The sequence below is a fragment of the Grampus griseus genome (genome assembly GCF_964374135.1).
Source record: "Grampus griseus genome assembly, chromosome: 8".
In the NCBI taxonomy this organism is placed as follows: Eukaryota; Metazoa; Chordata; class Mammalia; order Artiodactyla; family Delphinidae; genus Grampus; species Grampus griseus.
The window spans coordinates 26,748,259-26,764,295 of record NC_139002.1 but is presented as its reverse complement, the minus strand read 5'-3'; the positions used below and the strand labels follow the sequence as shown (position 1 = coordinate 26,764,295).

Genomic DNA, 16,037 nt, shown 5'->3' with positions numbered 1-16,037 from the left:
ATGAGGAAAGAAAGAAGGAAAGGAGGGAAGGAAGGAAGGAAGAAAGAAAAGCAAAGAAGGAAAGAAGGCAAGAAGGAAAGAAAGGAGGGAGGGAGGGAGGGAGGAAGGAAGGAGGGAAAGAAGGAAAAAAGACAGAAAGAAGATACAGTAAAAATAAAATAAAGTATAATAAAGTTATTGAATTAAAAAATTCGTATTTAGAAAAAAAAAAAGGGACGGATAGAACCTTAGGACAAATGTTGGAAGCAAAGCTATACAGAGAAAATCTTACACAGAAGCATACATATACACCCTCACTAAAAGAGGTAAATGGGGAAAAATCATAAATCTTGCTGTCAGAGACCACCTCCTCAATTTGGGATGATTCGTTGTCTAAAGGAGGGAAGGAAGGAAAGAGAGAAAGAAAGAAAGAAAGAACGAAGGTAAAGTATAATAACGTTATTAAAGTTAAAATTGATTATTAAGAAAAAAAAATTAAAAAAAAAACCATGGACGGATAGAACCTTAGGACAAATGGTGGAAGCAAGACTATACAGACAGGATCTCACACAGAAGCATACACATATACATTCACAAAAAGAGGAAAAGGGGAAAAAAATCATAGATCTTGCTCCTAAAGTCCACTTCCTTAATTTGGGATGATTGGTTGTCTATTCAGGTATTCCACAGATGCAGGGTACATAAAGTTGATTGTGGAGCTTTAATCCGCTGCTTCTGAGGCTGCTGGGAGAGATTTCCCTTTCTCTTCTTTGTTCTCACAGCTCCCAGGTGCTCAGCTTTGGATTTGGCCCTGCCACTGCGTGTAGGTCGCTGGAGGCCGTCTGTGTTTTGCTCAGACAGGGCGGGGTTAAAAGAGCCGCTGATTCGGGGGCTCTGGCGCACTCAGGCCGGGGGGGAGGGAGGGGCACGGAGTGCGGGGCGGCCCTGCGGCGGCAAAGGCCGGCGTGACTTTGCACCAGCCTGAGGCGCGCTGTGCGTTCTCCCGGGGAAGTTGTCCCTGGATCCCGGGAACCTGGCAGTGGCGGGCTGCACAGGCTCCGCGGAAGAGGGGTGTGGATAGTGACCTGTGCTCACACACAGGCCCCTTGGTGGCGGCAGCAGCAGCCTTATCGTCTCCCGCCCGTCTCTGGGGTCCCCGCTTTTAGCCGCGGCTCGCGCCCGTCTCTGGGGTTCGCGCTTTTAGCCGCGGCTCGCACCCGTCTCCGGAGTTCCCTCAAGCAGCGTTCTTAAACCCCTCTCCTCACGCACCAGGAAACAAAGAGGGAAGAAAAAGTCTCTTGCCTCTTCGGCAGGTGCAGACTTTTCCCCGGACTCCCTCCCGGCTAGCCGTGGCGCACTAACCCCCTGCAGGCTGTGTTCACGCCGCCAACCCCAGTCCTCTCCCTGCACTCCTACCGAAGCCCGAGCATCAGCTGCCAGCCGTGCCCACCCCAGCGGGTGAGCAGACAAACCTCTCGGGCTGGTGAGTGCTGGTCGGCACCAATCCTCTGTGCGGGAATCTCTCCGCTTTGCCCTCCGCACCCCTGTTGATGTGCTCTCTTCCGGAGTTTCCGCCCCGAAGCTTTCCCCCTCCACCACCCGCAGTCTCTGCCCGCGAAGGGGCTTCCTAGTGTGTGGAAACTTTTCCTCCTTCACAGCTCCCTCCCACTGGTGCAGGTGCCGTCCCTATTCTTTTGTCTCTGTTTTTTCTTTTTTTTCTTTTGCCCTACCCAGGTACGTGGGGAGTTCCTTGCCTTTTGGGAGGTCTGAGGTGTTCTGCCAGCGTTCAGTAGGTGTTCTGTATGAGTTGTTCCACGTGTAGATGTATTTCTGGTGTATCTGTGGGGAGGAAGGTGATCTCCGCGTCTTACTCTTCCGCCATCTTCAAGGTCCCCCCGTTTGTGTTTTTTTGCAGTTTTTTTCTTTACTTGGTTTCTAGTCTCACAGCATTGGCAAAGATGCTTGATATGGTTGCAGTTTTCTTAATTTTACTGGGGCTTATTTTGTGACATTTCTCTAAGTTACTGTTTGTCTGAAAATTTGTTTTGTTTAGTCTTCATTTTTAAAGTTTTTTTCCTAGACAGATAATTTTAAGTTTATAGTTCTTTTCCTGTACTTTAAGATGTCATTTCATTGTCTTTTGCCTACATTGTTCCTAATGAGAGACATTTGCAATCATGTTTATCCCTTTCTCTCTGTATATATTTCTTTCTGCTCTGAATGCTTTTAAAATTTTTTCTTTATCATTTTTTTTAGCAAATCAATTATGATACGTTTGATACTGTTTTCTTTGTCTTTAACCTGCCTTGGGTTCATTGTGCTTTTTTGATTTATGAGTTCATAGTTTCCATCAAATTTGAAACTTTCTGGCTATTATTTTCGTGAAATGTTTTTTGTGTCCCCTCTTATTCTGCTAGTCTCCTTAATTCTGTCCCATAAGTCACTGAACCTTTATTTATTTTCGTTCTAGCCTTTTCTGTTCTTCAGTTTGGATAGATATTACTGTTGCATTTTAGGTTCAAGTTCACTAGGCTTTTCTTTTGTAGCATCTAGTTGGCTGTTATCCCCAGTCATTAAAGTTTTCATTTCAGTTATTGTATTTTTCATCATTAGACATTTCATTTGGGTCTTTTTTATATCTTCATTTTGACTCCTATTTGTTCATGCTTTCCTTTCCTTGGGCATATTTATAACAGCGGTGTCAAAATCCTAGTTTGCTATGTCATTATCTCTTTATTTCTTGTTCTGTTTTGATTAACTGATTTCTTTTCTTGTCTTTGGGTCACATTTTCGTGCTTTGAATGTCTAGTAATTTCTAATTAGATGCTGAACCTTGTGAAAGTTATATTGTGACTACTGGATTTGTTGTCTTCCTGTAAAGGGTCTTGAGTTTTCTTTTGGTGGGGAGTAGGTTACTTGTGTATTAGCTTAATACTTTTCAAAGGCTGGTGTTTAAGTTATGTTTGTGTGCATCTAGAGTAGCCATTACTTCTAAGACATGCTAAGGCGTGCCCTTTGTGGTTTCTCTGCTGATTGCCCTCGGTATTCAAGGAGATTTCTCTATTCTGGTTGGTGGGAACTAGAATGTCTTCTAGCCCTTTGTGAGCTCTGGGGATTTCTCTGCTCATAGCACTCTAGTAATTGTTCCTTCCATGGTAATTATTCTTTGTCTGTCCTTGTGGACTTGCATCCTAAGAATGTTCAGTTTGATATTCAGTTAAAGACTACAGGGGTCTCTTATATAGTTTTCTGGAGTTCTTTCTCTGTGTAGCTCCCTTTTCATGGATGCTCTATCTCAGCCATCACAAAGTAAAAATTCTGTTTTCTTATCTCAGTGAGATTGTCATATTGGGCTTGAGTTACCCTGCCTTGTGCCATGGTCTAGAAAGTGCCACTAGGCAAAAAGCAGTAGAGTGTAATTGTAGCACTCACCTCATTTGTTTGCCTTTTCTCAGGGATCATAGTCCTGCACAACTGAGATTCAATGTCTAAAAACAGTTGTTTCTTATATTTTTAATTTTATTTCCATTTCTGTATATTTTTCTAGTCTGATGTAGCATTTATTTTTTCACGGCTAGTGCAGAAGTCTTCAAGTATCTTTGAGAAATATATGTATTTATGTAGGCACTTTATATTTTAAATATAAAATGTATGCATTTTATGTGTATTATGCAAATATAAGTAAATGTATTTTATATACATATGTAATACTTCATATATATATATATATATATATATATAATATGTACATTTACATATGTTTTTATTGGTGACACTTTTCTGTCTTGGTCCTGTATTTAGGTTTTGACTGTTAGATGGGATTAGGAGTGTGGTTAATTATGATGGCTACACATGAGAAGAAGAGTCCTGGGAGCTATCTTAGGTCAAGAGGCATGTTGATGGTTTATGAGTTCTTCAAGGTACGGTCGAGGATTGAAACAGCAGGAGAACTTAGGTCATAGCATGGGGAGAGGGGAACATAAGTCATGCTGAAGTGGTGAGGTGAGTGAATAATAGTGAAAATTAGCAACAAAATTAATAGGGAATGGAGGCAGGAGAGTTGTACAGAACGGTCCAGTTGTCGTGGTGTAAATGAAAAATGAGTACTAGCTGTATCACATATGCTTCTTTCATTCAGTACCTAGTATTTAATGCAGGCTGCTGCTTAAAGTTTCTGACTTGGGCTTTTGCAAGGGTGGATTGAGTTAATTTTAATGCACATTTATTGAATGCCAGCTCTTTGCCAGACATTTTTATATACATGGGGAATACAAATATATAGAGTTCAAAGTTTTGGGGAACTCATTTTATAATTAAACAGACACATACTTCCAGTATGTAATCTCATGATGCCAAGGCATGTCAAGGTATTAAGGGAAGGAGGATTTCATATGCAGGTTTTGAGGAAATGATGCTTGAGTTCAGACTTAAAGGATGAGTAAGAATCACCCTGGCATATAGAGGTGTGTGTGCACAAGGAATTGTGAGAGCAAGGCGTGGAAGTAGGAGATAACATGATATAAAAGTGTGTGTGCATGTGTGTGTTTATGTATGTACATAGGTAAATACAACTATAAGTAACTTAACAATATTAGATTATAAAACAAGAGGAGAGTGAATGGAGATGAAATTGTAAGAGTTGATAGGACTTTGTAAACCAAGAAGTTTGAATTCTTCAGTAGGGAGTATATCATCAAATTAGGTTCATTTGTGTTATTAGAGAACCCCAGAATAGCCATTGGTTAATATAAAATATATAGAATCTAAAAATAGTTAACTTTTCTTTTTCTGAATTTTATTTTTTTATACAGCAGGTTCTTATTATCTATTTTATACATATTAGTGTATATATGTCAATCCCAAGCTCCGAATTTATCCCCCGCACCCCCCCCCCGCCCCATTTGGTGTCCATACGTTTGTTCTCCACATCTGTGTCTTTATTTCTGCCTTGGAAACCTGTTCATCTGTACCATTTCTCTAGGTTCTAAATATATGCATAAATATAGGATATTTGTTTTTCTCTTTCTGACTTACTTCACTCTGTATGACAGTCTCTAGGTCCATCCACGTCTCTACAGCTGACCCAGTTTCGTTCCTTTTTGTGGCTGAGTAATATTCCATTCCATTGTAGATATGTACCACATCTTCTCTATCTGTTCGTCTGTTGATGGGCATTAGGTTGCTTCCATGACCTGGCTATTGTAAATAGTGCTGCAGTGAACGTTGGGGTGCAAGTGTCTTTTTGAATTTTGGTTTTCTCTGGGTATATGCCCAGTAGTGGAATTCCTGGGTCATATGGTAATTCTATTTTTAGTTTTTTAAGGAACCTCCATAGTGTTCTTCATAGTGGCTGTATCATTTTACCTTCCCATCAACAGTGCAAGAGCATTCCCTTTTCTCCACACCCTCTCCAGCATTGGTTGTTTGTAGATTTTCTGATGATGCCTATTCTAACTGGTGTGAGATGATACCTCATAGTTTTAATTTGCATTTCTCTAATAATTAGTGATGTTGAGCAGATTTTCATGTGCCTTTTGGCCATCTGTATGTCTTTGGAAAAATGTCTATTTAGGTCTTCTGCACATTTTTTGATTGGCTTGTTTTTTTAATATTGAGCTGCATGAGCTGTTTTCATATTTTGGAGATTAATCCTTTGTCAGTTGCTTCATTTGCAGATATTTTCTCCCATTCTGACTGTTGCCTTTTCCTCCGGTTTATGGTTTCCTTAGCTGTGCAAAAGATTTTAAGTTTAATTATGTCCCATTTGTTTTTGTTTTTATTTTCATTATTCTAGGAGGTGGGTTAGAAAAGATCTTGCTGTGATTTATGTCAAAGAGTGTTCTTATGTTTTCCTCTAAGAATTTTACATTTAGGTCTTTAATCCATTTTGAGTTTATTTTTGTGTATGGTGTTAGGGAGTGTTCTAATTTCATTCTTTTACATGTAGCTGTCCAGTTTTCCCAGCACCACTTATTGAAGAGACTGTCTTTTCTCCATTGTATATCCTTGCCTCCTTTGTCATAGGTTAGTTGACCATAGGTACATGGGTTCATCTGTGGGCTTTCTATCCTGTTCCATTGATGTAAATTTCTGTTTTTGTGCCAGTACCATATTGTCTTGATTACTGTAGCTTTGTAGTGTAGTGTGAAGTCAGGAAGTCTGATTCCTCCAGCTCCATTTTTTTACCTCAAGATTGCTTTTGCTATTTGGGGTCTTTTGTGTCTTTATACAAATTTTAAGATTTTTTTGTTCTAGTTCTGTAAAAAATGCCATTGGTAATTTGATAGGGATTGCATGGAATCTGTAGATTGCTTTGGGTAGTATAGTCATTTTCACAGTATTGATTCTTCCAGTCCAAGAACATGGTGTATCTCTCTGTCATCTTTGATTTCTTTCATCATTGTCTTATAGTTTCCTGAGTACAGGTCTTTGACCTCCTTAGGTAGGTTTATTCCTAGGTATTTTATTCTTTTTGTTGCAGTGGTGAATGGGATTGTTTCCTCAGTTTCTCTTTCTGATCTTTCATTGTTAGTGTATAGGAATGCAAGAGATTTCTGTGCATTAATTTTGTATCCTGCAACTTTACCAAATTCATCGATGAGTTCTAATTGTTTACTGGTGGCATCTTTAGGATTTTATATGTATAGTATCATGTCATCTGTAAACGGTGACAGTTTTACTTCTTCTTTCCCAATTTGTATTCCTTTTATTTCTTTTTCTTCTCTGAATGCTGTGGCCAGGACTTCCTAAACTATGTTGAATAAGTGTGGCGAGAGTGGACATCCTTGTCTTGGTCCTGATCTTAGAGGAAATGCTTTCAGTTTTTCACTGTTGAGAATGATGTTTGCTGTGGGTTTGTCATATATGGCCTTTATTATGTTGAGGTAATTTTCCTCTATGCCCACTTTTTGGAGAGTTTTTATCATAAATGGGTGTTGAGTTTTGTCAGAAGCTTTTTCTGCATCTATTGAGATGATCATAGGGTTTTTATTCTTCAATTTGTTAGTATGGTGTATCACATTGATTGATTTGCATATATTGAAGAATCCTTGCATCCCTGGATAAATCCCACTTAATGATGGTGTATGATCCTTTTAATGTGTTGTTGGATTCTATTTGCTAGCATTTTTTTAAGGGTTTTTCCATTTGCATCAGTGATATCGGTCTGTAATTTTCTTTTTTTATAGTATCTTTAGTTTTGGTATTAGGGTGATGGTGGTCTCGTAGAATGAGTTTGGGAGTGTTCCTTTTTCTGCAATTTTTTGGAAGACTTTGAGAAGGATGGGTGTTAGCTCTTCTGTAAATGTTTGATAGAATTCACCTGTGAAACCCTCTGGTCCTGGACTTTTGTTTGTTGGGAGATTTTTAATCACAGTTTCAGTTTCATTACTTGTGACTGGTCTGTTTATATTTTCTGTTTCTTCCTGGTTCAGTTTTGGAAAGTTATACCTTTCTAAGAATTCGTCCATTTCTTCTAGGTTGTCCTTTTTATTGGCATAGAGTTGCTTTAGTAGTGTCTTAGGATGCTTTATATTTCTGCGGTGTCCGTTGTAACTTCTCCTTTTTCATTTCTAATTTTATTGATTAGAGTTCTCTCCCTCTTTTTCTTGATGAATCTGGCTAAAGGTTTATCAATTTTGTTTATCTTCTCAAGGAACCAGCTTTTAGTTTTATTGATCTTTGCTATTGTTTTCTTGTTTCTGTTTCATTTGTTTCCACTCTGATCTTTATGATTTGTTCTACTAACTTTGGATTTTGTTTGTTCTTCTTTCTCTAGTTCCTTTAGATGTAAGGTTAGATTGTTTATTTGAGATTTTTCTTGTTTCTTGAGTTAGGCTTGTATAGCTATAAACTTCCATCTTAGAACTGCTTTTGCTGCATCCCATGGGTTTAGGATCATCATGTTTTCATTGTGTTTGTGTCTAGGTATTTTTTGATTTCCTCTTTGATTTCTTCAGTGATCTCTTTGTTATTTAGTAATGTATTGCTTAGCCTCCATGTGTTTGTGTTTTTTACGTTTTTTTCCCTGTAATCTATTTCTAATCTCAGCATTGTGGTTGGAAAAGATGCTTGATATGATTTCTATTTTCTTAAATTTACTGAGGCTTGATTTGTGACCTGAGATGTGATCTATCCTGGAGAATGTTCCGTGTGTACTTGAGAAGAAAGTGTAATCTTTTTTTCAGATGGAATGTCCTATAAATATCAATTAAATTGAACTGGTCTGTTTTGTTGTTTAAAGCTTTTATTTCCTTATTAATATTCTGTCTGAGTGATCTGTCCATTGGTGTAAGTGAGATGTTAAAATCCCCCACTATTATTGTGTTACTGTCAATTTCCTCTTTTATAGCTGTTAGCATTTGCGTTATGTATTGAGGTACTCCTATGGTGGGTGCATATATATTTATAATTGTTATATCTTCTTCTTGGATTGATCCCTTGATCATTTTGTAGTGTCCTTTCTTGTCTCTTGTAACATTCTTTATTTTAAAGTCTAGTTTATCTGATTGGAGTATTGCTACTCCAGTTTTCTTTTGATTTTCATTTGCATGGAATATCTTTTTCCATCCCCTCACTTTCAGTCTGTATGTGTCCCTAGTTCTGAAATGGGTTTCTTGTAGACAGCATATATATGGGTCTTGTTTTTGTATCCATTCAGTGAACCTGTGTCTTTTGGTTGGAGCATTTAATCCGTTCACGTTTAAGGTAATTATCGAAATGTGTGTTCCTATTACCATTTGCTTAACTGTTTTTTGTTTGTTTTTGTAGGTCCTCTTCTTCTATTTTGTTTCCCCCTTAGAGAAATTCCTTTAGCATTTCTTGTAGAGCTAGTTTGGTGTTGCTGAATTTTCTTAGCTTTTGCTTGTCTGTAAAGCTTTTGATTTCTCTGTCGAATATGAATGAGATTGTTCCTGGGGAATATTGCTTGTAGGTTCTTCCCTTTCATCACTTTAAATTTATCGTGGCACTCCCCTCTGTCTTGTTGAGTTTCTGTTGAGAAATCAGCTGTTAACCTTATGGGAGTTCCGTTGTATGTGGATTGTCATTTTTCTCTTCTTGCTTTTAATAAGTTTTCTTTGTATTTAATTTTTGTCAGTTTGACTACTATGTGTCTCGGCAAGTTTCTCCTTGGGTTTCTCCTGCCTAGGACTCTCTGCGCTTCCTGGACTTGGGTGGCTATTTTCTTTCCCGTGTTAGGGAAGTTTTGTACTATAATCTCTTCAGATATTTTCTCGGGTCCTTTCTCTCTCTCGTGTCCTTCTGGGACCCCTATAATGCGAATGTGGGTTTGTTTAATGTTGTCCCAGAGGTCTTTTAAGCTGTCTTCATTTCTTTTAATTCTTTTTTCTTTATTCTGTTCTGTGGCAGTGAGTTCCACCATTCTGTCTTCCCAGTCACTTATTTGTTTTTCTGCCTCGGTTATTCTGCTGTTGATTCCTTCTAGTGTAGTTTTCATTTTAGTCATTGTATTGTTCGTCTCTGTTTGTTTTTTCATTCTTCTAGGTGTTTGTTCTTTAATTCTTCTAGGTCTTTGTTAAACATTTTTTGCATCTTCTCGGTATTTGCCTCCATTCTTTTTCCTGCGTCCTGGATCATCTTCACTATCCTTATTCTGAATTCTTTTTCTGGAAGGTTGCCTATCTCCACTTCTTTAGTTGTTCTTCTGGGGTGTTATCTTGTTCCTTCATTTGGTACATAATCCTCTGCCTTTTTATCTTGTCCATCTTTCTGTGAATGTGGTTTTTGTTCCACAGGATGCAGGATTGTGGTTCTTCTTCTGCGGTCTGCCCTCTGGTGAGTGAGTGTATCTACGAAGCTTGTGCATTTCCTAATGGGAGGGACTGGTGGTGGGTAGATCCGGGTGTTGCTCTGGTAGGCAAAGCTCAGTAAAACTTTAATCCTCTTTTCTGCTAATGGGTGAGTTCCTTCCCTGTTGGTTGTTTGGCCTGAGGCGACCCAACACTGGAGTGTAAAGGCTCTTTGGTGGGGCTAATGGTGGAATTTGGGAGGGCTTACACCAAGGAGTACTTCCTGGAACTTCTGCTGCCAGTGTCCTTGTTCCTGCAGTGAGCCACAGCTGCCCTCCGCCTCTGCAGGAGACCCTACAACACTAGCAGGTAGGTCTAGTTGAGTCTAGACCCATGCTCCTTCCCCATGGGTCATGGTGCACACAGTACTTTGTGTGTGCCCTCCAAGAGTGGAGTCTCTGTTTCCCCCAGTCCTGTTGAAGTCCTGAAGTCAAATCCCACTAGCCTTCAAAGTCTGATTCTCTGAGAATTCCTCCTGTTGCCATACCCCCGTGTTGGGAAGCCTGACATGGGGCTCAGGACCTTCACTCCAGTCGGTGGACTTCTGTGGTATAATTGTTCTCCAGTTTTGAGTCACCCACCTAGTGGTTATGGGGTTTGATTTTATTGTGATCGTGCCCCTCCTACCATCTCATTGCACCTTCTTCTTTGTCTTTGGATGTGGGGTATCTTTTTTGGTGAGTTCCAGTGTTCTCCTGTCAATGATTGTTAAGCTGTTAGTTGTGATTCCAGTGCTCTCGCAAGAGGGAGTGAGCGCACGTCCTTCTACTCTGCCATCTTGAACCAATCTCTAACTTTTCTTTCATATAGAAGAAATCAAGTAGGCAATTTAGTGTGGTCTTCTGGGACCAAGTCTTCTAGTTTTGTTCCTCCATTGTCTTTAAAATGTACCTCTTAGTGTAGATAACAGGAACGAGGATGCCCTCTTTTTTGTAACTTCCAGAAAGTCCTAAATAGTACTTTCATTTCCACCTTATTGGAGACTTGATTAAGGTTTCACTCTCCAGCAAGGGAGGCACATTACATCTCCAAATGAAATTGGGTTCTATTGGTAGGAAAGAAAAGGCGTAACAGTCGTCTTTATGACAGGGAGTCAAAGAAGAGGAGTACTGTGGTCAGACACACCTTTTATGATACTTAAAGGTATTTAGGGTGGGGGTTGGAGAATGAAAGGGAGCAGGAAAGACTGGGATTTTGGAGACTAACTTGGTTTTTCCAGTTGTCTAAGTGAGAGATAAGCAGATCTGATCTGGGGCTGCTGCTTTAAGAATGGGGAGGAAGGAGTATATATTAGTTGGGACTCTTGGTTGTAGGTAGCAGAGACCAAACTTAAATTGGTTTAACCACCCCCCCCCCAAAAAAGAGGGAGGGATTTATTATTAGAACACAAACGTCTCATAGGACATATAGGAATGCACCTGGGTTTTAGGAATAGCTCAAACTAGAGTCATGAATGCTTTTATGAATCTTCTTACCATCTTCCTTTTTTCCCCTCTAAGTTCTATTTTTGCTTTTCTTGATATAGGTAAATTTTTCCTGAATTCTGTGCCTCATGACAGAAATGGTCTCTGCCAATGGCTTTCGAGTTCTCCTTTGTTATAGAGTAAACCATTTAGCCTTGGTTTCAAATTCCTGGAGAGTGGCTATGATTGAAATTAATTGGTTCAGGTCCCTACCTCTGAAACAGTCAGTTGTGGCCAGGGATGGAGGTGAACTCCCATGATAATCATTTGGTGTTCACTGTAGTTGAGAAATCTTTTGGAAATGACAGTCATAGGTTTAGATGGGAGGAGTAAGATGATCCTGAGATTTCTGACTCGGGTAAGTGGGTGGTTGGTGATGTCAGGTAGCTTAATTCAGATATATAGAAGAAGGATCAAGTATTGTGGAAGTAGGTGCTGGGTTCACTTTTTGTTCTTACTGCGTTCAGCATGGCGTTTAAATATTGTAGGCAGTTGTTTAAATCACAGAAACTTTGGGTGGATAAATTAGAAAGATATCAGTATAGTTGTGGTAGTTTAAGTCATGAGAGTGGATTTAATGTCCCAAGGGGAATGTCTAGAGATTAAAAAGTATAATTGGCAAAGACTGGAAACACAGACAAAGTTGATATTTAAGGGTTGAGAAGAGGAGGAAGAGTGGAACCACACAGTTTTTATGCGGAAGTATGTAAATTTGAGAATTCTACTTATATGTTAAATATTCTTAGAGCTCTGAAGATGAGTGGGTTGAGGCTGTTTCCTCCCACACTTCTGGCAAGGAAAAGGCCTGGAAGGTGAAAGATGAAAAGTCAGAAAAAGAAGACAACGAAGTTATTCAGGTAAGCCGCCTGATTTTAAACAAAGAAAGCGTCAACTTACAAGAGTAGGTGAATGTTAAAATGAAAGATGATTGTAATTTAGTCAGAAGAAAAACTAGACTTTGTAAACAGTATACTTTTATGAGTAATTTTAGCAATAATGCTGTTTGCTGATCCTTTTCACTTCCCTTCTTCTCTTGTGGGAAAGTTAGCATTTGTCCCTATTCTAGTCCCTCAGAGGGTTTCCTACCTCTGGTTGTTGATAAGGAAGTGGCACTTTTCCCCTTATGTACTTGAAGTCTTGTATTTTTACATCTATCTGACTTTTCTACAGCGAGTAGAGTTCAGTCACAGTTTTTCTTTCCCTTCACTTCATGCCATAATTTTCTTAGCAACGCTTATAGTTGAATAGTTCACAAATTTGGGGTTATAGTTCATACGCCTGAGGAAGAATGCTATATTTACAGTTAGCAACAATGAAGAAAGAAAGGTGAAAAGAACTATGTTTGAGAGCCTGTTGTATATCTGGCATTGGGCTAGATGCCTTAAGTCAGTTTTCTTGTTAACTCCTTAAAACATTCCTGAAAGGTAGGTATTTTAACCCGTTTTTACAGGGGAGAGAAGAAGGCTTAGAGAGACTAAGAAACTTGCTTTAAGTTATACAGCCATGTGGGATTTAATCCAGGTTTCAGTGCCTCCAGAATCTCTAATTTATTGTTAAGTGTTTAGTGTTGTTCTAATCAATTTAGATTGAAGTGACTTCTTTTTCTTAACAGAGGGATGAATGGATGACTGTTGATTTTATGTCTGTTAAAACTGTGTCATCATTATCACTCAAAGCTGAAAAGGAAACTATAAGGAAAATAGAGCAAGAGAAAACCCAAGCACTTGAACAGGTAAGAGAACATTTAAAATGCTTTACTTTTCTGATTTGCCTTTAACTGATACACATTTATGTAAATGCAGTTTTCCTTGTAAGATATTATTTTTGGTGGTATTTAATAAATCAGTGGGAACAACTATGAAATGTGATATGTTCTTTTAAATTTTTTTTGTAGGAAATGAGTTTAAATGTATATTATATTTATAAATCTAGGGCATATATGGTTGAGTACAGAATTTGGTTTACAGCTGAAAATCTTCAAGGTGAGAATTTAAAGCATTCTTGAGTTGGTAGTGCCTTGAAATGATTGGCAGAAATAACTACCAGTCCTTTCTAAAGGATGACACTGTCAATTTAGGTCTCCCAGGTCTCCCAGAAGCAAGTTCTATGGCATTTAAGGTCATAATCTAAAATCATACTATACATGAAAATGTAACGATAGTCCACGAATTAGAGTCATCCGAAACAATAAACAACCAAATCAGACTCATAAAACCTTTATCTTTTGGAATATTTAATAGCTTTATATAGTAATAGTAGGTATAGAAAATATGAATAAGGGTTAAAAGTTTAATAAGAAGGTGGATTTGAGAAAGAGCCAATATTATAAATGAAAAATATTAGAGTTGAAATTAGAAACTTGTAAAATGGTGAAGCAACAAACTGAATACAGCTGAAGACAGAATTAGTGAACAAGAAGATAGTCTTTAAGAATTTAGTCTATCAAGTTCAAGAATTTGAATGCAACATAGAGGCACAAATAAATGAAAAATATGAAAGAGTGATTATGAAGTCCTGTGATCAATGTTTTGTGTTTTTGTTTCTTCCCCAGTTTGATTTTAATTCTGAAAACATTGGTGTGGTAAACTGTATTGACTTTATAATTAAGTAGCTGCCCATTTGGAACTTTGGGGCCAGAGGTTTTTGGAATATCTTTACTGAGTTCTGTTTTGTCTCTGAGTTAGACCTGAGGAAGTTAGGGGAAAGTACCAAAGGGGGGTAACCAGTGGGTAGTAGAGCAAGAAAGAGGAGCTGCATGAAGTCAGGAAGTTGATTTTACCCATTGTGATTACATGCTTTCTTCTGAAATCATGCTCTGCTGTTTGTGGGCATGAATGGTCTGGTATGTTCAGGTATCCCTGGCTTATGATCTTCGGTTTTGCACATATTCGTCTGTTCTCTATATCAAACAACGGAATGTAGTAAACTCTTGAGTATCTTTAATACATTGAAATAGTGATTAGTTTTTCTTAGAAATACTGTTACAGAAAACTACCTTTCCTTTCCTAAGAAGCTATAGTACTTTGTCATGCTTATCTTACCAACTTTCCAGCATTGAATTACAGCTTTTCTAATTAATATAATCTTTTCTTACAAATTCTTATATAAACTTCTCTGATTCAAGTAAGTCAGTGTCTGTTCACTTGCTCATTTGCTTATGTAATTTTTGTCTTTTTTTTTGCATCTAAATCATCTTTTCCATTCCTGCTGCTACTCCTAGTTTAAATGCCATTTGTTAGTTGTATGTCTTCACCTCTTTGTCTCATTTATATCATCTTTACTGGAGCTGAGTTAATATATGAAGTGAACTGAAGACAGCCCCTGGAACTAAGAACCGGTTAACGTTAAATATTATTATGGTTCAGGCCCTAATTTATTCTTGCCTGGGCAGTTACAATAACGTTTTTGTTTTTCAGCATCCTACAACTGATGTCAGACTAACTTTTTCAAACTACAGCTTTTGTCATGGTATTATTCTGTTTAGAAATCTTCAGTGATTGAAGTTAAGGGGAATGTGTCTTTGCTGTTTGTAGTATTTCCTTTTCCGTGGATGATGCTCTGCTAGTGGTGTTTCATGCCACCCTCCTTTCTCATTCTGTCTTTGAGGATATGAAGTACATTTTCTATTAGAAAATTTGCAAAGAATAAACTGGGTGTACTTGGCTTAGCCCTGCCTTTCCTGCTTATGGAACAGACTGCTTGAAGAGATTGTGTGGGGAATGATATGAAGTGCGGGGTTGGTTCAGTGCATTCTACACCTGGGAAAATCTGCCTCATTGTGGGGTTAACAGATGCATTTGTTGTTCACTGAAAGAAAAATTCCAATTTAGCTTTCATTAGCAATAAAGGTAATTTTTGTCTTTTATTTCTTATGCTTTTTTTATGTTTCTTAACTTGCTCAGAGCCTAGATTGAAAAGAAAGGTGCTATATTTATTATTCTCTTTTAAAGACCACAAAATGCTGCCTGCAAATAGAGTCCAAACACATTAGATTGGACTCTTTCCTTTGGGTGATCTGCATCTCAACCAAAATAGTTTAATTAATTTCTGTTGTATTTCTCTGCAAATTCCTGTCTCTGAATTTTTGTTCATCTGGATTTTTCTAAGTACATGCCCTCTATCCCTGTATGACTGCATCCTGTTTATCCTTCAAGGCCTAACTTGATATATATGATGAAATTTTTATTATTTTGCTTGATTGAAATATATCTCTGCTTCCTTTATGTTCCCATAGCACTTTATTTGTTCCTTTAGTATATAGTACTTGTAGTTTTCTATAAAGCACTGTAGTTTAATAGTCTTATCCTGTTTCCCTTATGAGATTATAAACTTTTTGGGAAACTGTAGGTGCTTCTTTTTTTTTTTAATGTATTTGAAATTGTACAGTATTATTCTTTTACCCATGAATTTATTTTGCTGCTCTGTAAATGCCTGGATTTAGTCCTGATGTATGATAACCTGTAGTAATTTTTGACTTTTGCTTAGGTAAGAATTCAGATTATTGTGTACAGAAGTAAATCATCTAGACTAATGAGTGAGACAAGCCAGTTTTCAAACATCCATATATTTTCTTTCTTCAAATGATGGTTACAGTTTTTATAATAAGTCTTTTTTTTTTTTTTTTTTTTTTTTTTTTTTTGCGGTATGCGGGCCTCTCACTGCTGTGGCCTCTCCCGCTGCGGAGCACAGGCTCCGGACGCGCAGGCCCAGCGGCCACGGCCCACGGGCCCAGCCGCTCCGCGGCACGTGGGATCCTCCCGGACCGGGGCACGAACCCCCGCCCCCT

The 16,037-nt window shown here is 38.3% G+C and overlaps 1 protein-coding gene across 1 annotated transcript in view; it reads left to right on the top strand.

The window, feature by feature from the left end:
- CWF19L2 (CWF19 like cell cycle control factor 2) overlaps positions 1-16,037 on the top strand; it is a 193,664-nt gene that overhangs the window by 17,723 nt on the left and 159,904 nt on the right. The window contains exons 4-5 of the mRNA XM_082660925.1: positions 11,998-12,108; positions 12,864-12,983. Of these exons, the coding sequence (XP_082517051.1) occupies positions 11,998-12,108; positions 12,864-12,983 (231 nt within the window). The remainder of the gene's footprint in view (positions 1-11,997; positions 12,109-12,863; positions 12,984-16,037) is intronic.